This window comes from Python bivittatus, unplaced genomic scaffold, assembly GCF_059951505.1.
Source record: "Python bivittatus isolate LINGU-HERP-01145 unplaced genomic scaffold, Pbiv_v1 ctg000480_np1212, whole genome shotgun sequence".
NCBI lineage: Eukaryota > Metazoa > Chordata > Lepidosauria > Squamata > Pythonidae > Python > Python bivittatus.
Window position 1 is genome coordinate 9495185 of NW_028277075.1, and position 27902 is coordinate 9523086.

The following is a 27902-nucleotide window of genomic DNA, read 5'->3' on the forward strand; positions in this document are numbered from 1 at the left end:
AAAGCAATTCTGATAAGCATACATTGTTTTAGTTACCTTCTTAGAGATTTTCCAAATTTGGGCATGTGACATCATGCCAGCTGGCAACTGGCAGCCTCAGACATGCTGGTGCAAAAAGGTTAATGTGTTATTTAAGGACAGAGAGCTCACCTCTGCCTGCCATTTCACTCCAGCTTCCATTGTCAACTTAATGCTACCCTAGACGTGATTAGGGAACAGTAATGTGTTTAAATCTGGATCTGCTGCAATCAAATACAAATAATCCCACTATTAGAGAAAAAGAATATATGGTTGACATGAGCTAAACCTTTCACCTTTCCTTAAGTTGTCTGATGATCCAATCATACACTGTGGGAGGGAGGTGGTCCTTCTCACCAACCTTTTCCCATAACTGGTTTATATGAAATTGTGACAGACAGATTTTTATACACATAGCTCCACCCACTGGGACTAAAAATCTCTTTTCCTCTTCTGCCATATTGCAACCTGTTGTCAAACCAGGAATGGGGAAGTTTCCACCTTATCTGATTCAAAGTAATGCAAAATTGGAACATAGCATTCTTCCACTTGTCAAGCACGCAATTAATCAAATACAGGCCTAGAGAAACAGAGACAAGGGAGGCTTGTCACTTCAACCAAATTAGCACAGCAAGTCTTTCTTAGAGGCAACGGATTTGGACAAAAGCAATAACTGCAGCAGAAGCAATACTCTGTATCATTCAGGAAGGCCTTTGGTTCTACAGCTGGCAATACACTGAGATTTGCAGTGATATTGAATGTGGATCAGAAGGTGCTCAGCATTCCATATGTCTTCCCCCCTTCACTAATGGTTTATAGAAAGGATCACAGCTATTATGGACATTGCACTGTTCAAATCAAAATAGTCCTTTCTTTCTTTTTGCTGCCATGAGAAGATTGCTCAAGCTAGAGAAATGTTTCTTTTGACCAAAGCAATTTTTTAAAAAAGCAAAATAGTGGGGAGGGGGGGAAGAGAATATGGAACAACTGAGGCTTAAGATAATTTACCAGAAGACACAGAAAGAGCCAGGCAATGGCAGTCTGTCAACCTGGAACAGAACAGAGGTAACATATAGAACATGCTGCTAAGCAGCTGGCGTATAGGATAGAAGTAACACTATCTCTTCAGAAGACCTCTATTTGTTCTGTATCCACCATCCTAACAGCATGGCCAGAGATGTCAAGACTTGAAAAGGCCCATCATCCATCTGCCTGACTGGTTCTGGTCCAAGTTACAACACCAGGTCTTTGCCCCAAACTGTCTTATAGCAGGATTGCTATAGAAGCTCAGGGCAATTTAGTCTTTGGATTGTGATGCTTCCTTTCAGCATTCTGAAGATTCAACACTTCTGTCCATCTGTCTTTGGTCTGGCAGGATGGAATCAATGATAGTGAGTTTGGGTGTCCAGCACAGGCCCGGTTCTGTATTTGCCTTCTGTGCTTTCCAGTTCTGTTTCAAAACTTGGCAGGCCACTCTCCTCTATATTCTCTGCTTGCTCCAGGCGGCTGCCCATCGTGCCATAAGACTGATGAGCTGGGGAAGCTGCTGGTGTAAGACTTAGTTCTGGCTCTTGAAGCACAGTGGCCATAAACATCTGCAATGCAAAAGCAAGGAGGTTAGATTCTGGGGCACTCCTTTAATACAGACTCCCCCACCTTTCCAGGTTTGGCAACCATATGGAAGCAATATTGCTTGTGGCTTGTGAAGCATCTCTGGAACATGAAAAACTTCTGGGACACATTCCTTGACAGGAATCTGTATAAAAGCACCCATACATTGTCATCAAGTGTGTGAACTTTTGACAAATGATGAATATACTTACATTTGAATTGGGTGTGGAAGAGATGCTACTTGTTTCTGTATCATTAAAAGCTCCATCAGACTGCTCCGACATCTGCTTGCAGATGGAGAAGAACGTAAGTAGGATGAAAGACAGAAAACCAAGGATGATTGCCCTGTCTGGAATTCCCCCCCAAATCTAAACAATCTTAGATGTAAAATTAAATTTGACAGTGTTCAAATAATGAAATTCAGTCCCAGAATGCTTAATCCAACATATGCGCACGCACACACAGTTTCTGATCCATTTGGGAACCATGAAGATGCAAGAAAAGCACATAACTGAACGTTGACTAGTTCACTTAGTACATCAAAAACTGCTTCTCAGAACAGAAACAGTAGGAGTTCTGGAACTGTAGGTCCTTTGCTGTACTCTTTAAAGATTTTATCATCAATGTGTTATTTGGCTTATTCAGTGCATACATCTGCTAGCACTGGGTTTCTAACTTTTTAGGGAAAGATGGGGCATTCATCCCAGAAATACATTAGAAGACAAAGGAGAAAAAAAGGCGGGGGAGGGAAGGGAAATGGTTGTAATATTTCACATAATAGTTAGCTGTGTGTTATTACATCCAGAAACCAAAATTAGAACCACGTGTCCATGCTTTGCCTCTCTAGTGGCAACTGGTCATAAACAAATTGTAAGAAACAGCCCAAAAGATCCAATGTCATGTCAGCTGATTTCCACTTGTGCAATCAAAGTTTCCCTTGCTTTTCTCCTCCTTCAGGCCTCACTAAATTGGCTCAAGAGTCCCTCAATGCCTGGAGTAGATTTGGGGACTGTGTGGAGGAAAAAAGCCTGATCCACGAAGATGTCCCATTGGATACAATCCGAGAAATGAGTACATTGTTACCTGATAGCTGGAAGGTTTCCTTGGATGAAACTTCTTCAGGCACAGACCAAAGAAGGAAAAGGGAATGCAGGAGAGAAGAACCACGCAGGTGAAGATGGTAATGGGGCGAACAGAGCCTATAGCGTTGATGATGAGAGAAACAGATTGGCACATCGCATACATTCTCACTGCCTTCTCTGTCCACAGTTCATGGCAGACTTGGAGCTGGGAGCTCAGAGGCCTTTTGTCTTCGGAAGAAAGCTCATCACGAGGGTTCTCTACATACTACTGATCACTGCTTTTGAAGCTAACCTTCAAGGAATGATCGTTAACTCCCTTATTCTGTTCTTACCCACCCACCAACAAATTCATGCACCACTTTAAATTTGCCTTTCATATGCCCAGGTATGAATATTGCACATTTTTAGAACTGATTCTTCCTTCTGCACCACACTAACATTTTAGTTGCTCAGTGAAATGAGCTACAAAAGCAGAGGTCAGTTGTGCTTCTGTCTTTCTCACTTCCTTATAAACTATCTGAAATGCAAGACTTGCAGACCTCACTCAAAAGCCACACCTATATGCTGTGGAGTTACCAGGAGTCTCCATATCTAAACATTTACAAGTAGTCCTTGTTTAGTGACCACAATTGGTGTTGGCAACTCAGTCACTAAGAGAAACTGCAACTGTGCTTATGATCTACTTCAGCTTTCCTTTGCTTTACAGGCCTGCAGAGGTTGTAAATGTGAGGATTGGTCGTAAAGTTACTTTTTCATCACTGCCATAACTGTGAACAGTCACGAAATGAGGCAGTCACTAAACAAGGACTACTTGTATATTAGAAGTAGAGTAGTGGAAATACAAGCCAGTATGCTCCTGAGGATTTTCACTTTCTCCCAATACTTACACTGGCTTCCCTTCTGCCTCCTCTGCTGTGTTTGGACTTGGAGACTAAAAATATGAAGTAGAAAGTAGATGCTTCCCAGTTCCTTGCACAAACTTTGCTAAGTTTCATTGCTATGAGCCCTCAAGCCCCACCCAAGACAATGGGAAGCTTAAGTTTTGGACCATCTCAGATGCCGCTGACTGTGCTCTTTTTTGTGCCTCAGAGAGTTGGGTTTGGTCCAGAAGTGAATCATTTGCAGTGTTCTGAGTCAAAGGCAGAAAACTCAGGGTTATGCTAGCTGCTCTGACTCTTTAAAGGCCATGAAGGTTGTATGTGACAATCAGGAGTTTTAGTTCAGATCTACTGAAAAATCTATGCCTCAGGGAGAGCAGATGTACATTTGAGGAAGTTTTAGTGTTCTGATACTGGTAGAAACCTTTTCCAGGAGATGACTTCATGGCCTTACACATGTTCCTCTCTTCCAGATTTAAGGAGCCTACATCTAAGCTGGGAAAGCACTGACTTATAGGCTTGTGTAATGGGAGGAAGGGCACATTGGGACTTGCAAGACTGATGTCAGCCCTCCAAGGTAGACCAAACTTGGAAACCAAAACATGCAAGCTAATACTACTTTTATTATTAAGGTTATAGTAACAGAATCTTGCAAATCTGAATGCATTTCCCCCCTCCCTCCTTTTATCTTCATGAGAACTAGGCAGGGTCATGTCTGAGATCCTTTCTGAAATTACATTTCTGCCCTGGATTCAGATTTATTTTATCTGACCATTGCCTTGACTGTGGCTCTTTCTCCTGTTCCTCAAGGTTATTCCTACTGTCCATTACAGCTTGTCATGAAGAACACAAGAAATGAATGATGCAGCTCTGCTCTAAAATATACACATGAAACTCCCTTTAACCTCAAGTGCTATACAATTATTAGTAGCCTTAATTCATTCTGGGATTGCTTGTACCAAGTGCAGTTTCCCATAACAGTAGGAGAACATCTTTTTCAGTGCAGAAATTAATCAGTTTGTGGCATATGTTTAAGCACGCATCTGGCATGACCTCCTTACACTTTCACCATGCATGAAATGATAGCTGGTAAACTTGCCATCTTACTTTTAAAACCATCATATAGAAAAACGGAGAGTTTTCACTCTCAGAAGTACAATAAATATAACTCTGGATACAGAGTCTCATGAAGCCCAAGAGCTTAGCTATTATAGTCCTGCCTAAATAACAGAGAACAAACCCTTGGCTTAAGGGGCTTTCCCACCTTGTCTTCCTCCAAATGAATTGACTTCAATTCCCATAATTCTCCAACCAGCTTAGCTAGAACTGAAGTCCCATAAATTGGAGGGCACAAGTCTGGAGACAGCTGGTGTAGGTTAACTAACCCAAATATAGTTCAAGGAAGGCCCAATTAAGCTTCACTTACCTAGACGGAGAATGGAGAAGAAGAGCAGCCAAAACATGCAGAGAATGGGTGCTGTCACCACCTGATTTACAGCTGCTGAATGGATGCGTTGGTTCAGCCTGGTAGGGATGTAGACATAGTAAATATTGTAGCGGTCAACCATGTGCTTCAGTAGCATGTACAGCAAACCTGTGTGAAAAGAGATGGAAGAATTGGGGCATGGAGAATGGCCACTCAGAAGAGACAGCAGTAGCTGAGAGGACAACAAGGAGATCAGCCCAGAAATATTTTACAGAAAAGAATAAGCTGGGAGGGACTACAGTTCAGCAGTAGTACAACATCTGCTTGCATGCAAAATATTTATTTACTAGTACTGACATCTGAAAGGTTATCAAGAGTTTTGCTGGAAAAAACTCTGAGGAAATGATGCCAGCAGTTGTATTATGCCGTACCAATCCATCATCATCATCATCATCATCATCATCCTCCTCCTCCTGATCCTGCATTTATGTTCTATAGCTCTTCCCTTGCATAAGAATTCATTCCCTTGGATCACCTATCATATCAATAGTCAGGGCCAACCTAGAGAATATGATAAATGTGTGGTTACATTTTTGTACTTTTGTTCATTTCCTATTAAGGCCTTTGTTTCAGATTAATATTAAAGGAGGAAGGATTTACCTTTTTCTCCCTACACCACTTTCTTGGCAAAAATAATCCTTTTCCCCCAGGCCCATAAAAACTGTTATTGACTACAGGAGATAAATAGCTACTGCTCTTTGGGGCAAATAGCGGTTCTGGAGTAGGAAAGGCTATTAGCAAAGTGGCACAGAGAGAAAGAGTAACAGAAAAGTCCCTGTTCCAATCAGATCTCCTGTGGCTTAGAAAAGAAGATATAAAAGAGACTTAATCCTAATTGAGCAGTTATACTGAATACTATGCATATTTTACTATATCTCTATTTAAGATTCTTTAGGTTTCTTTGTAGACTTCAGAACCCTCTCAAGCTGCCTTACAGGATAAAACAGATTTTTTAAAATAAATTATAATAATTCACAGAGAAGTTTGGTGTGTGTATATATGTACGTACATGTGCATGTGTGCACACACATGTAAAACTGTAAGACAGGACATTGCCCATATTCCTTGGTTTTGTCTACCAAGAAATACAGGCAATTTCCCAACCTTCCGCCCTCAGAAATAGTAGAATTCAACTTCCTTTTGACTGCTGTATTCTGGCTAGGAATTATTGGAACTGAAGTCCAACACGATGGTGGATGATGACTGGAAGCCATTCATTCAGCTTTCAGACAGGAGTTTTTCCTAACCCAAATAGAAGATTCAGGAATTGAATCCAGGAACAAAGCATGAGGTTAATCACCAAGGTACAACTTTTCTTCCAGAGTTAAGGTTATGACCTTGAATATATAAAGCCTCTCAGATGATCTTAATGTTAAATGTAAAAAGCGATGCATTACTTGCTCAGTGGACTGAAATCCAGCAATGTGGTTGTTGTTAATAACATGTTTTAAAACTGTTGCAATATATTGGACTCCTTTTTGCTCCAAATAATTCTTATTAGGAGAAAGCTACTCAGCTATCCTTTATATATTCTTTTGTATATAATTTCACAAGGCTATCGTCTGAAATGAACAGAATAATGTACATTTCACTGCTTTTCTATTTTATAGATTGACAGGTCTCTATCTCAAAACCTGTTTGATTCCATTTGCAGAAATCCATTAAGAGATACGACCCAGAAGGCAGACAACAGCCATCACGTGGATTGTATTTGTTCATTTACTGCTGCAGTGTTTCCTTAAACTGCAGTCAGCTGGGGTCTAGGACTATAAAGATGTTACTGACAACAACAGGAATTTTGGAGGAATTGTGTATTTACTTACCAAAGGGGACAATAATGGGGCAGGTGATGCTATAGGTCATCACCACAGCAAATATGCAACAGGTCCAGGCATACTCCAATCCAAACTGGAACTCATAGGCTTGATTCTGGGGTAAAACACAGTAGCACACCTTACCTTTAATTTTATTATGAATGGAGTCAAATGAATAATCACTGGATGGGACAGCAGACTCCTGCGCATAGCTAACAGTAGTTTGTTTTCTTTATGCAGAGTTAACCCTTTTTTCAGGTGACAACCTCTCACACAACATAAACAAACATCTATATTCACTTCTTAGTGATTTCACAAGATTTCAGTAATTTAACGAAACATTTTAAATTATTTAATTTTAGAGGATCCAGAAATACTACCCAGGATGAGGGGAGGGATTTCTGGGTGCTGATGGGCACATATTGCCAACTCCTGATTTAAGCTGCTATTAAACCATTTCAAAACTAGGACTGTAAGTAGTTTATAATTAGCAACAATTAAGCCTAACTTCTGCACTGAACCAGCTATGATTCCACAATCTTGCTTGAAAAGTAGTTCCTGTAAACTGTATCATAAATTCATTACTGCATTCACACCTAAAACTAAGCTAGGATGCTTCTGTTCACGCTTTGGGACTCATGCTACATTGCAATAATGCTAACCCATGATGGGGGAGGTCATCTACATCATGCTAAGACATAATTAAACAAGGCACATTATGACTTAGCATTATGTTTGAATGAGATGGGACTTTTAGCAGGCTAAAGATAATAAGCAATGATTAAACACTGACTGTTCTCAAACAGCATTTCATGAGATTCTTGCTCCACAAAACCTCCCATTCTTTGACTAGGGGAAATGTCCTAGAGATTTATGGCACCACTTTAAGAGTATTGCTGGACATAATCTGTTAATGCAGAATCCCAGTCATTCAGGAGGCTTCTTAGCCTTCTAATCCTACAAGCAAGGTTTCAAATGCCTGAAATAAAAAACCAGCAAACCCGCTTGATGTGCAGCCGTTCGGGTTCGGACTTGGCAAAGCAGAGTCGCGTGGCATAGACGATGAGTCCAGGGATGCGCAATAGCTCCATGGCTGTCCCAGTCAGGCTGGAAGTGACAACGTAGTTGACAAAGAAAGCACCATTATCAGGGAGAAAAACACACCTGCATTAAAAAAATAATCCAGGAAAGGGTGAATGAGAGAGGGGGGGGAGAGAGAGAGCGAGCATAATATACCAGAACTATGCCCTCAGAACTAAGGCTATATGCAATCATAATGGCCCACTTGCCTTCATGTGTCATGTGCAAGCAAGAGACAACCATCCCACACATTAAAATTGGTGAACCATCTCACAAAAACACACTCGCAATGTTCAGCAATACTTACTGAAATTTTAGCTCTGCTTGATCCACAAAGTGGGTGTCAAATAACCAGCGAAAGAAAAGATCCAAACTGGGAAGTGGGAACAGAGAAGAACAGGAGGGATCATAAGCTTGTTACTTTATAACCAACACCCAAGACCATACATGAGCCCTGCTTATTCAACAAAAATGGGCATGTTTCAGTTTATGCAGTTTGAAGATAGGACCAGGTTCTTTGGAGAGGTGGGGCCAAGCTGATTTAACCCTTGTCCATCTTGATTAGCAAGAGCAGGCAGTGATGTTGTGGTCAAATGGGTGGTAGCAATTAATATTTCAGTGCAGGAAGATGCAGTTCCTACAAATTTGAAAGAACGGGTGGGAAGACTTGAGGATGAGTGGGTTGTGGAGATGGTGTGGAGGCAGCGAGCAGCCCTTGTTCCCATTTCAAAAAACTGGAGACAAGACCACCATCTGTAACGTAGCAAACATGTTCCCTCTGAAAATAATGGAATCAGGCTCCAATGACTGAAGACACTGATCAGGAAATTATGATTGTGTTCTGGTGGTGATACCACACCAACTTGGCAGCAGATCAGCTGCTCTGCATATATTCATAGACTTGGGGTAGATCAGTGTTGTCCAAACTTGGCCACTTTAAGATGAGTGGACTTCAACTCCCAGAATTCCCCAGCCAGCCATGGGGAAGGTGAAATATTTACATGGGACCTTCATACTTCCTTGTTCATAGCTTCTGAGAAGCTGATAATTTTTTTTTTTTAGGAAAGCATTTAGTGCATCATTTTAGCTATCTACTTTAATAATCTATTAATTGCTAGTGTGTGATTGTTTTTGTTGCTGTTCCCATATTTAAAAGTGTTTGTGTTACATTTCTCCAAGAATTGGTTGAACATCATTGCTGCATTTTAATGCAGGACTATGACTGTAATGGCAGGACTCAGAGATACTACTTAAACATTTAAACATTGTGGGAGGAGGGCCATGTTAGTCTATGATATCCAAAAATCTGACAGTACTTTTTCAGTACCTGAGGGAATCTGACAGTACTTTTTCAGACTACACATTTTATTAAAAGACAAAAGCTTTCACGAACTGCAACTCACTTCAACAGATGTTACTACTTAAAATAACACCAATGGGTAATTTGGAAACTTGAACAAATCCCATTGAATATCTACATGAAATAATATCTTGCTATGAGGCATTGCTAAATATTTAACATGTATTAACAAAATCATACTGGAACTTTTTGCCTATCTGCATTCCCAGCCATGGATTTGAACTATCAATTAGGGAAGGTAATATCACAATACGTTACAGTGTGAATAATGTGTCCATAACAAGAAATAAATACTTGTCTGAAAGTACCCTTAAACTACTACCCAGCTTTAATATAATAATATAGTATATTAATAATATAATTTGATATAAGCAGCATATTAAAGAGGGGAGGAGATGAATATCAATATGAGGGCCCTGCATCCAGGGTCAACCAACACATTACACTTACCACCACACTCAGCTTGGTACTTAAAAAAAACACAATCCCATTGTATAGTACTATTATGAGCTATTCATAAGGAAAACCTGATGTGCATGGAGCATTTGCAACTTTGCTCTGTACCTGGTCAGTCCAAGTGAAGGCAAGATGATAACCATAAATACCAGAAAGAAATAACACTTGTGCATTGTGAGCTGATTTTCATTTGACCTAAAACAAACAAAAATGCATTTATTTGGGAGGTAGGGAGAGAGCAGCAATGAAAAGAAACCAGACAAATATGGGAGAGAATTCTGCAGGAGAGAATTTAAAACATTACATCATCAATAAAATGTTCCAAAACCCTTTCACTAGAAAATTGATGATAATATACATAATTAACCCATGTGCCCATATTTCTTTGCAAAGTTAATTTTGGTTAAACAATTTTTATTTTTTGTTCCAGAAAAAGGAGACAACAGGTTTTTTTGGCCAGAGGGAAGATTGAGACCCAGAAAGAAAGTAAATGTGTCAGTGCCTGAATAATGAAAGACTTATCTAGAATGTTTCCAAATACAGGTGCAATGAAAATGTGACAAAAAAACCCAAAACAAAACAATAAATACCTGGTTCTTCTGTATCCCCTGAACATTTATCAGTTTGTTTGTTTTTTACCCATTGCCATGGCAAGGTAGATTCCTAGAGAAACTCTGAAAACATAGCAATGTGGGGGAATTGGGCAGCGATATAAATTTGATATATAAATAAAATAAATAAATGTGATAAAAGAAAATTGGAATTACCTTGTCCAATGTGACTCCAAGAAAGCTGAGTAGTACACGATGAAAGGCAGAAACACAGAAAAAGCCCAGAGCAGCAGTGTGGGGAAGAACTGGGTCACAATAGGGTTCTAGAAGGTGAGAGAGAAAGGGGGTAAGCCAAGAATTTTCCAAAAACAGTAGCTTTTTCTCCATACAACTTCCGAGAAACAGAACTGAAGACTTGTTCTTTCTTTTGCTTGGTAGCTCACCCTAGGCTTCTTTTCTTCCTCTCTCTGTTTCTAATTCTGTGTTGGGAATTATAACTAGCAAGGTTTGATTTGCTGGAACATTTTGAACTGGAATACGTTCTGATGGAGTTAGGCTACTTGTCACAGACCCTAATGTGGCTAGAGAAAAATGTCAGTTTGCCCCAGAACATTTTGTTTGCACTGGAAAATTTTCTGATCAATAACATCTGTCTTGAACATATCCATTTGCTATGGATTATGTGAAAAAAATTATATTCTGAATAGATAAACTTGTGTAATACAGTATTTGCAATTGATATCTACTTCTTATTGAAGAACTTACAAAATGAGGTTTCTTTCCAAAGAAAAATTAACCATTGAAAAATTCCAGTGTTTATTTTAAAACATTTCCTAGAATTCATTACTGTGCATAACTGTGACATAGTAAAGGCAAATTCAGAGGCAAAGGATGAGAATTAGATTTGTGCCAAGTGGTTTCTGCCACAGCTCTTTCTCTTTCTTTCTACACAGGAGAGGATCACTTATACCCATTCAGTGTTAAGGCATTTTGCTAATACAAACTGAAGATACAGCCTACTTTGAAGATCAAGCAGGGAGTTTCTAAATCAGGGTGAATAATCTTTCTGGCTCTAATGGCCATATCAGCTGTTCAGATAGAGAGGTAGGGTGCACCTGTGTGCGCACACACATATTTACACTGCACACACACCTCTGCAGGGGCCTGGTTGGTGGAAAGGGAGAAGGCAAGTTTTCCTCTTTTCTAGCAGTCTTGAGTAGAGCTGTAGGGAAGGAAAAGTCATGAGATCTTTCTCCATCCTAGCCATCCCGCTAGGTAGTCCACCAGTTTCCTGCTCTGCACAGGACTGCTGGGTGAGAGGCAGAATCCTAGTCCTTGAGAAGGTAGGCAGGACGAAAAGGGAAGTCATGGGCCTTTTTCCTTCCTCCCAGTGAACTCACTGGCAATTGCCATTTTCCTATTCCCACAAGCAACACTGGAACTGGCAGCACCAATCTGGTCCTCACCTGCCAACTGATCAGGATGTTCAGCTATTGTGGGAAAAGGATGACCTGCTCTATGACTACATGTTTTGCACCTAAGAGTTCCCTGGTTCCTCATTTGGTGATTAGGTTATTTCCAACTCTCTACCTTTTTGAACTTGACTGATGACTCATCTGTCCTGTATACTGCTGGTGAGCTCTCAGACAGTGGTGTCCACCCAGGCAGCATTTCATTCTCAAAAAGTCTGGGTATCATTGTCTGCCCTGTGTGTAGGCAAGTACAATTACTTGGAGTGTGGAGTGAGAATAAGCATGGAATGGAAAGACCCAAAAGGTTGGGAGTGAGATGTTATCCTCCCTGAAATAAGGCTTCAGGGTCAATAAGATACAACATAACAGAAGAACATAACATATGAAGTGCTGTGCACCTTGAGGCTCTCCACAGGTCGGGTAACGTTGAACATGTCCATGGTGTTCACAATGATGGCAGGTGTAGTAAGGAAGAAGAGGAGGATAAAGAGGCAGATGTTGAGCAGGATAAATCGCACCCACCACAAAGCACCACCAACAGATAAATTCTCCCTGTGAGAAAGAAAGCGAGGGTTGGAGGTTGCGTGTAACAAAGACAAGGAAGCAGGGTCCAACACCAACATATTAGGGCTTGTCTCAAGATAAAGCTTCTCCTCTTGTCCTTTTAGGACTTGTATATACGTAGATCACAACACACAGCTAAAAACTATAAATTGTGCACAGGAAAATTTATAATCTCTCACAAAACATTAGGACTCGATGAATTCTGCTGAACTCAGCACTTACTGATTCTCTTTTTAAAATAGCCTGAGGGCAAAATTTGTTTATATAATTCTTTTACTGTGCATCGCCCACCACTGGGACAATTTGTGGACATTAATAATACAACAAAGTAACAATCAAAGTCAAATTAAAATCCACACAAAAATTATGGCCATCATAATATTGTCTAAAATCTAAAACTACTTTATCGAACTATAAATAGAAAAAAAGCAATAACTACAATGAAAAATACAAGGTTTGGGTGGTTAAAACCCTGCAGACATGATTACTGTGTGATGGGGAATGCTAATGAATAAAAAATGTTTTAAGATTCTTTTTAAAACACAATAAAGAGGAAGACGGACTGATTGGATGAGGGAAATCCAGAGTGTTGATGCCACCCATGAAAAGGTTGATTAGTTGATTAATGGGCATCTTTCTGGAGTGGTACTGTAGAAGGTTCTTGTTTGCAGAGCTCCTGGGAAACAATATAAAAACTTGATTGCCTGCAGATGGTTCATTACCCAACTAGGTAACATTCCCAGTGCACTAATGATGTGGTAATGAAATGTCCGCAAGCAAACAACCAAGCTCAGGGAGCACCACAAACTCCACAGTTCAACCCTGAGCTACAGATACTCCCTTCTATTAGAATAATATATGGAGAATGCCATTCTTTCAGGTAAGAGGGACCTGAGCCATACAGAGATTTATATGCAATCAGAAACACCCTGAATTTGGCACAAAAGGCAGCTGGGAGCCAATGGAACTTAGCCAAGTGTCATATGCTCCTGCTGGAAAGTATCTTACAAGAGCCTGGCTGCCATATTTTGAACTCTCTGCAATTTCCACATCTCTTTCAAGGGGGTCCTTACATAGAGCCCATGGCAATAATCTAACTGGAAAGTAACCAATGCATGAGTAACAAAAGTCACATCATCCCTCATCAAAAGGGGTACAGTTGGCAAATCATCCTCAAATAGTAAGAAGTGGTAATCTGAACCTCAGGGGGAGCACAGGATCTGAGATTACTTTCAAACTGTGGATTTGATCCCTCAGGTGAAGAATGCCTCCCTTTGGGGCAAGAAGACATCTCTTCTCCAGGCTAAACATACCCAGGGCCTCCAACCAATCCCTTTACATTTTTCTTTCCAAGCCCTCTTATCATTTTGATTGTTCTCTTCTGGATATGTTCCTGCTTGTCAGTATCTTTTCTAAAATGCAGTGCTCAAAACTGAATGTAGGGAAATGTAGCAAGAATTAACGCAGAAACTATCTGGGGATTAATTTGTTAAGCATGCCTGGGAAGTTGTTTAATTCAATTGTGATTAAAAGGATAGGAAAGGTGACAATGAGACAAATTTGGGAAATCCAGTGGGGCTTTACGTAGAGCAAGGAATAAGCAGACCAGGTCTCCGAGACATACTACTGTATGTCCTTGAGAAAATTTGCTGCTGTCTTGTTGATTTAGAGAAAATTATGATAAAGTGAACCATTTTGAATATGGAATGTTTTCTGCATGTATGGAATTGAAGGTGGCTGAATACAGTAAGAGTGATATGTGTTCGAAGTTAAGCATGCAGAGAATAAACAAATTGCTTAATGAACAGTTCAACATGATTCAGACCTGTGAGGTCCTCTTGATTGTTTAATTTACTTATGTTAAATGTATAAGGAATATTTATGGAGATGTTATGAGGTGTATTGGTTGAAGTAGTGAATGTATGTGTATTTTTCTATGAAAGCTATACTGTGTGGTTGGCTAAGAACCCAAGTGATTTTACTGTGAATGTTGAATAGATTATATCAGGGTTTTTCAAACTGTGTTTCATGGAATCCTATGGTTCTGCAATAACTTGATGGGTTCTGTGAGAGAATAAGAGCAAAAAAAAAAAAAAAAGTTTATTCAAACACAGTCAATTTCTATTACTAGAGCTTTGCTTCCTGATTAGGGGTTTGATGTTGATGACGATGATTTTAAATTAACAGGTTCTATAGCCTGAAAAAGTTTGAAAACACCTGGAGTATATGATGCAATGAGGAATATGGGTCTGAAAATTAATGTATCAAAGACCAAGGTAGATGTGTTTGAAATGAAACATGAAATGAATGATTGCACATTATCTATAAAAAAAAATTAGAGCAAATAAATGAATTGCTCTATTTTGATAAAAATATTTGGATACTGAATGAATGTGAATGCAAAAGTGAGTGATCAGTATGAAAGAAGTACACTGAGGTGATTTGGTCATATCGAAAGAATGAATGGCAACTGAAACAGCAGAGCAAATGTATGAAGGGAATGGGCCCCAGAGAAGGTGAAGATTGAGAAAGTCATACCTGGATAGAATGAATTAAATCTCCAAAAAGAGACACAAGAAATTTAAAGAACAACAACAACAAAAAGTATGAACTGGTGTATGGATGTGGTGGAAAGTAGGATGGTTTCCAAGGGTAGAAAAGTATGAAAAGGTACAGTAAATTGTGTGGGGGAAACCAGATTTTGTTAAATTTCCTTTCCTTTTCTTGTATTTCTTATATTCCATTTCTTTTGCTTACTACTTATCTCTTTCTGCATTTTATATAATATTCCTAACTCTGAAAGGGAATAACATGAGGGGTGCGTATGTATTTATGAGGACTCCAACTTTTTGGGGAAAAAAAATAGATTGCCTATCATTCAGAATTTTTCCCATCACCAAACTTTGCCTTTTTAACAAAGCCACTAGTTTGTGGATGGTGGTATTATTTTATTCATGTTGTTTCATTCATTTTGTACTTCCGTTATAACCTTTTCTGGAGCAGGAAGCCTTCCACAAAGCCACTCATGCCTTGGTCACTTCCCATTTGGACTACTCCAATGTGCTCCACATGGAGCTACCCTTGAAGACTACTCAGTTGATTCTGAATGCGGCGACCGTTATGGATGCCAGTGAGTTTACCCATATAACAGCACTGCTTTGAGAGCTGCACCAGTAACCGGTCAGTTTCTGGGTCCAATTCAAGGGGAGGCTTGTTACCCATAAAGTCCTTTATCACTCCATAACTGCACATCTTTGGAACTATTCTGTTTCTGCTCATTTGTTAAGAAAAGGAAAAGGTTCTTCTCCAGGACTCTGCAATGACCGCAGAGAAAGGTGTTCTAAGTCACTCCCCTCCTTTCCTCTAGAATAGTTCTTCCAGAGATTAGAGATTAGACCAACCCTACCCTGGCCAAGTTTTCAGAAATCTATAAAGGTCTGGTTTCTTTAGTATGTCTTTGGGATTTGATGTATTGTTGGTTATCCTTTCAGGCGAATATCTACATGTGGTTTGCTGTCAATGACGCCTGGAGTATTTGGGATTTATATTTTTATATATCTCTTTTTAACATGATTACTGTATTGGGTGTGCACACTGCTCAGTCTATTATAAACCCAATGAATGAATACTTTTTGGGTGTTCCATTAATATTATTCAGAAGTGCCCTGGAGATTGTGATCCCTGCAGCTGCTGTGTTACTAATTCCTGGGCTAATCACTGGGTTCATCAATATTTACAAGTAATACACAAGATTTATTCAATATTTCTTTTGTACTTGGTGCCACTCCTAGGCACGCTTTCTCCAATATATTTCTCCTGAAATGTGCTGGCTTTTAATTTATATCACACCCTACCCACCCACCTTAGCATGGCAACTAATTGTGCTGTGTAATGTCTTGACTAAAGGCCTCATTTGCAATTCAGGAAACATACAAAACCTGCAATGGGAGAACTTAACATTTCAATATTTTTTACAGGGTTTTTTATTTATTTATTTATTGGTCTTGTACACTACAGAAATCCAAGCTGGGAGGAAAAAAGAGACGTTACCAGATGATGTCATTGGGCGCAGGGGCATAGCTGACACCCCAGCAATGGGACTTCACCACTGTTGTAACAGATGACTGTTGCGGATGCTTGTGGCAGCGGATGCGGCTGTAATCCTTCAAAATACTGGGAAACCAAAGAAGAAGCAAGAGCTGGAATTAAGTAGCCTGGTTCCTCTTGTATGAGTTGGAATTTAAGAAAGGATCGTGTTGCTTACCTTATCCAGTCTGCTATTCATTAAACAGCATTATCTGTGTGGTTAGCTACCAATTCATTTGTTTATTTAACACATTTATATCCTTTCTATCCTTTACAAATGTCACTCAACACATTTACACATTTATAGAGAGTCAGGTATGACATGAAATAATGCCCATCTTAGTGTATGTCACTAAATGATTTAAGAAGCAGCTTAATGCCCCCAAATGGATATCTAATCTCAAACATTAAGGGAGATTTAAGTTAGACCTGGAATATGACCCAAATGCACCCATCAAATATTTCCAGAATAAAAAAACAATGCTTGATACTTCAGAAGGAGACACAGACAAAAATCACACTCTCTGATACCTTATGAGAGAGAAATCTTACCTGTTTAACAGCTCTGCAAGCAGAAAAAGGGAGGGATCTCAGTTAATGCTGTCATGGTGGAATAGCAGTAATGAGGCAAGGCATAGTTTGTTTAATGTAAGGGTCATGGGTGTCTGCAGTAGGTGGCAAGTGACATCACATGAATCATGATGTCACTGTGCAAATGACATGAATTATGTGATTTGCATTAATCTAATTCAGTGACTAATGAAGAATCCTTTCTAAACTGGAACAGCATTTCTACATAGTCAAAGTGTTGAGAAATTTCATTTATATCAGGATTTTGTCAGTGAAATAGCATTAGCATCCATGGGGATTCAAGGTTGTTTTCTCTCCATACTGGTAAGCTTGGATATAGCAGGATAGTCTTGTTCAGGGGTTTCAAACCATTACCTAGAATGGATAGCCTTCAAGCATGCTCTTTTAGCTACACCAATTCCAGTGGAAATATAGTTGGATTAAGTGTGCAAAGAGTTACATAAAGAAGAACTTGCTAATGTGTAACTGCAGTTCTTCAAGCAGCCATCTGTGAATGAACACACAGAGATTATGTGTCTCTGCAGAGCAATTTGGTGTGATGTTAGCCTAGAACTCTATAAGATAACTTTGAAGATTGATCAACAGAGCCCAAAGATTATGGAAACCCATATACTTTGAAAATGATCCAGGTCCCAAAGGGCCAATAGGGGAATTATCAAGGTCAAAGTCACTCCTTACAGCCTTGAGGTTGGCACCTGTGGCTCTGCATTACTGAGTGTGTAAGTAGTTTCAATTTCTGATGAGTGGTCCAGGGCAAAAACACTATGCCCTTTCCATTAAAACAAAACAAAACAAACTGGTGACCTTTAGCCAAGACATGGATGTGACTACAGATTCTCTCTGCATGTTGAACAGATTTCATTAACTTCACTGCTAAATAATCCATCTTCACTGAAGGAAAAGTCCTCAGTTCTAACGTTAGCTTTCAATGGCTGTGGAGTGGAGCCAGCGTGGCACAAAAGGCAATGGAGGATGCCATGAGTTTGGCTATTGAGTCAACTGCATTACAAGCCATATTTAATTCTTATTGACAAATCACACTGCTTCAGCCTGAACAAACCAGATTATTTGCCTTTTGTCTTCTGGGAGATGTGATAGGAATAGGGATACCTACTCTAATGAAAATGATCACATTTTGTCATGAATATGTAATAACTGACAATATGGAGGGAGAAAACTCTGAAGAAGGATAATCTGTATACAAGACTGTCCAATTTTATGTTCTCCTTATCTATGGGTGCAAAACATTATTGATGGTAAGCAATAGATGGTGGATGTTAGAATAAGAACAAGCATTCTCTTCCTTCACTTTATAAAAAGTTTTGATGCGGTGAAAAGTCAACAGCAGAGAAACTAGTTTCTTCTTGTCTTCAAGACTGAAAGTACCTGAAGTACTAAGACTGAATGATTAGTAAAGCTCTAGTATCTTATAATAACTGCTATACCAGGTCCTCTATTATCTGAGAAGACTGTTGAACCTTAAGGGCTTGTGCCATCCTACCAATTTATTTTCTGTAGGAGTGGGGACCTTCTAAAAGAGAGGTGGGTGCTTGATCCCCAATCTGAACATGAAAGGAGATGGTGAATAAACTGAGGAGGTATTAGAGACATTTATGTGGTAAACTAGCAGCATTCTGTTGGCAGTGTGGTGGTATAAACAAGGGAATCATAAATAAGCAATAAATAATGATCAGATATGGAAAGATCACTCATGCTCCACTCATGGAGGAACAGGGAGGGTCCTGTGGATCAATGACAGTGGCACAGTATACATGGAGAACAAGGCCCCTGCTGAACAATTCTGTAAACTCTGGAAGATTGTGACTGGGGAATAACCCACATATATAAATCACAGAGACCACGATGAAGAATCATACATTACAAGAACACAGACAATCCCTACTTGCAGGGCCAGATAAAGCTCTGGCTCTCATGATTTGAAAATTTGGCCTTGAACTTGGTACAAGCCCTACCTCTTTTACAAACTGCACAGGCAAATTTATGAGATTATTTGATCTAATTCAATGAGAAGCAGGATAAAAAAATATACAGCAATTTGTTGTCAAAGTATCTTAAGAGGAAGGATGGCCACCTTAATATCAAGCCCCCCTTCCCACTGCCACAAGTTTTCAGAATGGATTTGATGCCACTCCTGGCAGCCTTTGAGGGAAGGAGAAACAGGAGAGGGGAAAAAGAAGGAGCCCTCTGAAATAGAGATGCCTGCAAGCATGCAGCCATGAACAGATTTTTGCTGAGAGAATGCGGCCTTTCATAGCAATTGAATTATCCACTTCTGCCTTTGGAAATCATTTTAGTCATGGCTGGCCCTACCACTGGGAAAAATAAAGCAAAAATAAGACAGAATAGGCTGGGGAGCAATAGTGACAATTTGAGCCTTTACCCCTCAGTAACTCAGCTATTTCTTTCCTCTGAAGGAGAGAATCATGTGTGCCACAGTTTGCTATGGGCCCTCTAAATCAGTGTTTTTCAGACTTGGCAACTTTAAGATGGTGGCTGGGGAATTCTGGGAGTTGAAGTCCACACATCTTGAAGTTGCCAAGTCTGAAAAACACTGCTCTAAATTATTCTGCTGCCTCAACTGTGGCAGAAGCCTGCTGCTAATTCTGAAGTACTGTGTCAGCCCACTGGCTTCTTAGCTTCAGATAGCAAAGTCTTAGGCTGGCCTTGCAGTAGGAAGACTCACGTGGCTGTCATCCTTTCATCCTGGAATGTGACGAAAGCCATGTCAAGGCGCTTGAGAGCAATCCGGCTGCGCTCAGCATTGAACTCGTCTGTCAGTTTCTCCTCTAGCTCCCCATAGTACTGCTCAGCATCCACCTAACCAAAAAGAAAGAGGTTTACTTTTTTTCCCATTGATTTTAAAATGTCAGCTAGAACAAATGCTGGATGGGGTTAACAGTCTTCCTGTATTCTCCAGAGACAGCCGTCATTGGCTGTTTCTCCAAATAACGCACAGTTCTTTCGGAAAGAACGTGAAATGATATCTGGTGGTTTAATCCAAGCATTTCCACCAAGAAGATAAACAGATTCTTCTTCTAATGAAAGAGAATCAATGACCAGACCCCATAACGATATTAGCAGTGAAGAAACAACTCTTGGCTTGCTCCATGCAAGGGGGAGAGAGAAACTGCGTCTTTCCAAATCTTTCTGGCAGACGCCACATGAGAAAAAGCAACCACCACCATATAAAGTGAATGACAGGCTCAGTAAGAGACACCATAATATAATGTCCTCACAATGGTGCTAACTGAAGCAGGCTTTCAGAAAAGGCACAGAACTGTGCTACCATCTTTAAAGTTTTACTGGTCTGTGAAGTGCTTTGGGAGCCCTATAATAAGTCAGAGAGGAAAATATTATTTAAATTAATCATAGCTTATTCCTGCCTTTAGTTTAAGTCTGAAACATGGGGCCACTTTTAAATATTTGCCATACTTGCCCTATTTCCTGATCAGACCTTTCCCCCTCACTTTTTATTGCTTTTCCTATCAGGATATTCAAATGATTCCCTTTATATATTTGCTAAACACATGGGTAGTATTGGTCAACTGGTGTTCAGGTCCCCATCTTCGCCATGAAGTACTTCAGATCAATCATTCTTTTTCAGCCAACTCTCCTCACATGTTTACTGTTATGGGGATAAAAACAGGGGAGACCCGCTGCTCTGTTGCTGTCTCCAGCTACTATAGGAAAGTGGAATATAAATGTTATAAGTAAGTAAGTAAGTAAGTAAAACATGAAGGGTACTTCATGCCTGAAGACGGAGGTTCACGGGGTATGTTCATACAAATAGAAACCCTGACCCATCATAGTTTCTTTTCAGGGTGAAAAGGGGCATGTGTTTACTCGTATAGTCCCTTGATAATACTTTTGGGGATACAACCGCTGAGCATGTAGGTGATGAGGATGTGGCATGGCTACAATTTCCCTTTTAAAAAAATGAACAATGCGTTCAATAAAAGGAAAGAGTCGAAGTGTTGATGATATGGCTCCTCTTAGATAAGAGCTTAACTGGGCCCAGTTGTTCTCCTAAAAAAAATGATCTGGAAGTCCAAAGTTAAAATTAATCTTTGCTATTTGCTCAGCCTAAGTGAGTGGGATGGCAGGACTGGGCAGCCAGTTTTGCTCTTGAACTGGGCTATTATTTCTTTTATGATCAGTATATGATAATTCTGTGGCTGAAGGCAGCTGTTTCTAGTCCAGTTCAATGGCTGGTAACATATAAACACATCAGTGGGGGAACAGGAGACCCAAACTTCCCAGTGCTGATTTTTAATGATCAGTACATATCTTCATATTCTGTGTACCTCTTCAAAGCCACATATACGGCAGCAGAAGATTCGGGAACACGGATGGATTTTGATCATAATTTTCCCCTCCTTTTGAGCCTTGGTTGTGAAGTAAAGCCTCCCTTTCATTGCCTTGCGCCTGGCAGGTACAAAATTAGAAAAAAAAAGTTAATGCAGCCATCCATTTCTTTACAACACCCAGAGTTTAGTGTAGTTAATGGCAGTTGTAACTGCAGAAGTTCCACTTTGGTGTGGGGCATTTGGATTGTATAGTGAATACAGCACCTTCCAAATCTCATGTTACATGTTCTTACAAATGAAAATGTTTGGCATTTATGACTTGGAAGAAAACTGTAAAAATATCTTCTATGAACAGTGCTGTGAAGGCCATAATGACCAGATCAGGTTGAGTGGGTCTTCCATTATTCCTGGGCTGGATCTCTTTATTCTTCTCTTTTGCTGATATGTAATTACACTGAAAAGAATGTTTGGGGATATCATTCAGAAAATAGTGTATTTTATGATGGCAGAAAAGCTGATGAATAATGCCAACTGGCAGGAAGGGTCCCTTTGATTAGAACACACCTTTGATGAACAGCAATTTGGTTGACTTTAAAAGGCAATTAAGACAAATTCATGGACCATATCATTGGCTGTTGGCTCTGATGGTTTTATTGGAAGACCCTCTTGTACTCAGTTTAGCTTGCTGGCATTTCACAGGCATATGATTAGCTACTGTGAGAACAAAATGCTGGGCCAAGCAAATTTTTGATCTGATTCATTGTGTCTATTATGCTTTTAAAACAAAGATTTTGTTTCTTTTCTTCTTTTCTCATGCAAGGAAAATCTTTATATGCCTACTGAGTATAACAAGAATTTGAACCATAGTTTCATTCATTTCCTAAAATCCTATGAAATGGGCTTTACGATAGAGGACCTCAGCTAGTCTCTTGGTGCTCAGGGTATATGTAAGCAAGACAGGTAGATTATTTGGGGGGGAAAAGTTTCAAGCCAGATGCTTAGAGAATTCAATATTTTCACATTCCTATAAGCACTTAGGCGATCAGTATCTTATTTAATTATCCACTGGATTTTGTATTTCTCCCAATTATTGAAAAACTTTTCACAGCATCAAAACAAATATTTATAAGTGCATTTCAAAAGATAACAACATTAATTACCTATTCTTGAAATTGTCATATATTTGTTACTTCAGAAATGTTATATTATATGAGAAATAAAGGGAAATGTACATTTGTTTCAGTTATGTATAAATTTATGTATTCAATTTGGATTCATCTGATTTTTTATTACTAACTGGTATTAAAATTGAAAAATTTAAAAAGCCTATAGGAAAATATGAATATTTTTTTGTATTGAGACCTTTCTTTCATGGCCGCAGCTCCAAAACTGGAAGTGCCTTTTATTCACAGAGCAAAAGGCTGATTGGCTGAAGCCAGGAGAGGGTGTTTTTGAGACAAGTGCCTCAAATGACGGCATTCTCTCCCTATTTAGTAATTCAGGCTTGACGCCAAGTTTTATAATCTTCCAAAATGAGCTTGACACATCTATTCACCAAGACCGGTACTGCTGATTGCTTCTGTAGGCCTGTTTTCAGAGAACTATAAAAGATTTATTGCTTTATATGCATTTCCAGATATATTATCAATTTTTTTGGTCCTTCAAATCACTTTTGATAACTGCTTGAACAAGTCTCTGCAGTTTTCTTGGCAAGATTTTTCAGAAGTGGTTTGCCATTGCCTACTTCCTCAAGCTGACAGAGAAGGACTTGCCCAAAGTCACCCAGCTGGCTTTGTGCCTAAAGTGGGACTAGAAATCATGCTGTTTTTATCAAATTAGTATTTTTTAACTATAATGTGTTCATTCCAGTGAAACATAACCTGATATGCAGGGTTTTTTAAAAAAAATGAACAATAAATAAAATGAACTGAACCAATATATTAAATACATATTTTGAGAAGCTTTTTTTTAAATAGCAAATTAATCTAGAGAATTGAATTATACAGGTAAAACAATATGCAAAAATGACAGGGACCAAAAACAGAATGAATGGGTTCTGTTGAGACACTTGTATTATAAGGGAGTACACAGCTGGATAAAGTATAGCTGGGGTGAAAAACTTTGTTTCCTAAACAAAGGACAAGAAACTACTTTCTTTTTTGCCTCTTCACCAGATATGGCAGGGTGATGACATTTTTCACAGTGGTGCTTATTATTATCTAGTCATTTTTTACCAATGTTCTCTCTAGCACAATCCTTATGCAAAGAAATCGCAGAACATTCTCCTCCACAAATTCCAAGAGACTCAGAATAACTCAGATCTAAGCAAAATTTTTGAAAGCCTACCTCTCCGAATCCAGCTTCATCAATCTGCGAACATCAGAGCAAAATTGGACACCAGTCACTGTGCAGCTTGGATAAGCCTCACTGTCAGGAGAGATCATCAAAACCTTTAATAACAAAGATCTAATGTTCCTTGTGGAATGTGCTATGAAAAATGGGAATCCCAGAACATTGTCCTCACATGAAACCCATATACAGTTCAAGAAGCCACAGCATGGACAGAATATGGCACAATAGACTGGCTCCAGGTGGACAAATGAGCAAGACAAGGCTGTATACTCTCCCCTTATTTATTCAACCTATATGCTGAATATATAGTATATTAAGGGAAGCCACATTGGAAGAAGATGAGTGTGGTTTTAAAATTGGAGGAGGAAACATCAATAACCTGCACTATGCTGATGACGCTAACCCAATAGCCAAAAATGCAAAGAATCTGCAAATTCTAGTAATAAAAGTCAAGGAGCACAGTGAAAAAATGGGACTAAAATTAAATATAAAGAAGTCTAAACTAATGACGACAGGTACAACAACCAGCCTTAGAACCGACAATGAAGATATGAAAGTGGTACAACTTCTGCCTTTTAGGATTAACCATCATTAGTAAAGGAACAAGCAGTCATAGCAGTAGAGCAGCTATGAAGGCTTTGGAAAAGATATTCAAATGTTGTGATGTGCCTATACCTACAAAGATCAGAATAGTGCAAGGCATGGTATTCCCTGTAACACTCTATGGAAGTGACAGTTGGACTTTGAAGAAGCAGGATAGAAAAAGTATTGACACTTTTGAACTTTGGTGTTGGAGAAGACTCCTGAGAATACCATTCTTGGCTGTACTGTGGACAATAAATGGGTTGTCGAACAAATCAACCCAGAGTTCTCACTCAAGGCAGAAATGACTAGGCTCAAATTATTCTACTTTGGACACATTATGCAAAGGCCTAGCTCTCTAGAAAGGGCTCTAATGCTGGAGAAGGTAGAAGGAAAGAGAAGAAGAGGATGACCAGCAGCAAGTTGGATGGACTCAGTTACAGTGGTGATGGGTGCAGTTAGAAGACTTGAAGGATCAGGTTAGGGACAGATGGTCATGGAGAAAATGTATCTATATGGCTGATAAGAGGCAACACCAATCTGATGGCATATAATTAATCAATCAATGTCTATCTGGCGTCCAAGTCAGCTTTCAGAAATCAACTCTCACAAGAGGACTGCTTCATGAAAAGGGAAAAATATGGTTAGTTACGGTAACTGAGATTATTTGAGTGGGCATACTTTTAGAATTAAGAACTCCACCTGGGAAAGAAAGGTGGATGGGGTGACAAAATCATAGATGCTCATTTAAAGAGTCCTAATTATAAATTTGTTATTAGTTTTTCACTGTGGTTTCTATGAATCACATATATGGGTAGATCGCAAGTTAAATTACCTGCAGGCAGATTTTGGTGGTCAGAAACAAGGAAGCCACCCTCCAAAAACTGCATCCCTATGAACCAAATGTCCAGCCTGTAATGCTTTACAAACATTCAGAGTTTTGCCTGCATAGTCCCTGCAAACTTCTGGCAATTGGAATATCCCTGATGGCCTGACATAATTCAGGTAGAATGACTTCTGATGATATCTGGCACAATCCACAACAGAGACATATGATAGCAGTGACACACTTGGAGAGACAAGCATAGTGAAAGTGGGCTTTTTGTGAAAGGCTGATGTCTCATCTAAGTAGAAGGCGAATGCTCTATATAGATCTCTCCAATTGATTAGAGAGATTTGGAAAGAAAGTAAAGAGGATGATGTCCTGGCTGAAATGAAATACTGATACTGTGTTCAGCATTATGTGGTCCACATGAATTATTTAAAATCAGATGTGAGGACAAAGCACATAGACTACTAGTGTGTTGCGCAGAGGTGATCCTGCAGTTCGCAAGTGGTTCAAACAGCTTCTAGATGAGCTTAAAGAAGATGAGAAGTTCCAAGCAGGAAGGGATGTTACATGGGCTTCACAATCATACCTTATGAGTGTATGTCAGTGGCTCCATGTCAAGCTGGAAGAAAGCGTAGAGTGGAATACTTTATGGCCCTGTGCTAGGCCCTGTACTGTTCAACATACGTATTAATGATTTGAAAAAAGGGTTAGAAAATACCTGCCCACCTAGGAAGAAAGGCTTTGTGAGAGTTCAGAGGCCACAGGTGTGGCCTAAAAGCAGACAATGTTGGACTGATGCAACAGGATGGTTTGTAGTAGAATGTTCCTGGGACAGCATGGATAGGGATCAGGTGTTTATTACTCTTAACTGCACTGTGAGAGGGGACTGAAGGAAGGAAACACAGAGATCTACTCAGTCAGGGCAGTGGTGGTTTTTAGATCATATCTGATGTCCTCCAGCATTCTGGGAACAGACCTTGTTCGCCCACTAGAAAGGGTGTGAATTGTTCAGAAGGGGGAAAATAGAAGCAATTAGACTCTAATCTATTCAAAATGGAAGATGATTAGGGATAAAACGCTTAAGGTTTTGATCAGATGTCTGACACAGACTTCAGCTAAGTCTGATCTAGAGCTCCAGGACTAGTTGGAAAATAACTGCAACAGTATCTGCATAGTGCAAGATGCCATAGAGCCAAGGACTGTTATGTCTGAAAACCTGGATCTCAGGTAGAGTATCCTCATTCCTGTGGAACAGCTTACAGAAAGTTGGCTGAAATCAGTACCATCTGAACAGGCATCTGGAGGGTGGTTTCACATCATCCCCCCCCCCCAAATCAATGTCTTTGCATGAGGCCTGATGGGAGGATCTGGACTGGTCACAGGTAATTGTTACTCTCCAAAAGAAGTGCAAGAAGGACCAAACTGAAGAGACTGGAAAATGTTATGAAAAGGTTTGTAGAAAGAATCTTAAAGTCAAGGTCACTATAATGGTAATAAAAAGTAACTTGAGTTCAGGCCAGAAGCTGTACTAATATATGTAGGGATGGGGCAAGTCTCCCACCCAAGAAGCTCTTCAGCTCTAGATGGTTCCAAACAAGGGCACCACAGAGGCACAAGCATCCATATGTGTGACGCTGTGATGGAATGGAATTATGAAGGCCAGACTCAGGGAGAAAAACGTTTTCTTTCATCTCCTGAGGCGTGAGGGAAAGATAAGAGGATGAGACTGGCACCTCCCTGAGGAATTCGCAATGTTGTGGCTGGCATTACTTGGGAGCTGGGGTTTCAGTCTGGGAAGATTCTTGCTAGAGGTTGTAGCTAATAAACATCGCTGGACTGAATTTACATGGTCTCTTGGAATTCCTTGGACTAGCCCAAATTGATTGATGTCAGGCCTAGCCCAAGGAACTCCAAGAGACCATGTAAATTCAGTCCAGCGATGTTTATTAGCTACAACCTCTAGCAAGAATCTTCCCAGACTGAAACCCCAGCTCCCAAGTAATGCCAGCCACAACATTGTGAATTCCTCAGGGAGGTGCCAGTCTCATCCTCTTATCTTTCCCTCGCGCCTCAGGAGATGAAAGAAAATGTTTTTCTCCCTGAGTCTGGCCTTCATAATTCCATTCCATCACAGATGCTTAGTCTTTACAACGAAGCAGCAACAGTTTCTGGGCCTCCGCAGTTGTTGCATCAGGGAACCCCACATCTTTGCCTGGGTGACTTGCTTCCCTAGTAATACTTGCCTAGCATTGTATTGCTCATGAAGTACTTAGCTTCTTCCAAGGAAGAGCTGATTCGTACTTCCAGGCACTGGGAAAAGGTTGTGTTTATTGTAAAGAAACCCAGCCCTTTAAATCTACATGGGCTATTTGCAAGTGACTGGGGCATATTTGTCATCTGAACTCCTATATTTTTTGCATCCATGTTGAAAAAAAATTAAAAGCTTTTAAAATTTACCTCCTCACCATGGTTATTGTTAGTTAAAAGAGGAAGAGCATGTTTATGAAAAAAATAATGCCGTGCATGGAGTTGTACTTACTGGAAGTGTTTGATAACAAGAGATGTATCTGTGATCTCTTTGGGAATCCTGGTAACCATCAATGTCCGGGCCAGCTAAAAGACAAAAAGGGAAGAGGCCATAAGTGGAGGCACTTTAATAGTTACAGCATTAGTCACTTTCCTATTAAGTACTTTACCACTTTCATTCTAGTACTATTTGTACTCATTATTTTCCTCTCATGCAGGACTACAGATGATAA

General features: G+C 39.7%; 1 protein-coding gene across 7 annotated transcripts in view; it reads right to left on the reverse strand.

Annotated features, from left to right (window-relative positions):
- Positions 1-630: 630 nt before the first annotated feature.
- Positions 631-27902, reverse strand: part of TMEM63C (transmembrane protein 63C) — a 77346-nt gene continuing 50074 nt past the window's right edge. For 6 of the 7 annotated variants that reach the window (XM_088145291.1, XM_088145289.1, XM_088145288.1 and 3 more), the window contains 15 exons: positions 27683-27756; positions 23724-23804; positions 21375-21495; positions 19754-19887; positions 16423-16545; positions 12207-12360; positions 10553-10659; positions 9894-9980; positions 8277-8342; positions 7891-8053; positions 6899-7004; positions 5016-5183; positions 2713-2828; positions 1842-1913; positions 631-1613 (listed from right to left, as the gene is read on the reverse strand). In XM_088145291.1, the coding sequence (XP_088001417.1) occupies positions 1401-1613; positions 1842-1913; positions 2713-2828; positions 5016-5183; positions 6899-7004; positions 7891-8053; positions 8277-8342; positions 9894-9980; positions 10553-10659; positions 12207-12360; positions 16423-16545; positions 19754-19887; positions 21375-21495; positions 23724-23804; positions 27683-27756 (1785 nt within the window). In that variant the 3' untranslated portion in view covers positions 631-1400. The remainder of the gene's footprint in view (positions 1614-1841; positions 1914-2712; positions 2829-5015; positions 5184-6898; positions 7005-7890; positions 8054-8276; positions 8343-9893; positions 9981-10552; positions 10660-12206; positions 12361-16422; positions 16546-19753; positions 19888-21374; positions 21496-23723; positions 23805-27682; positions 27757-27902) is intronic. The other variant, XM_088145293.1, reaches the window with a different exon arrangement.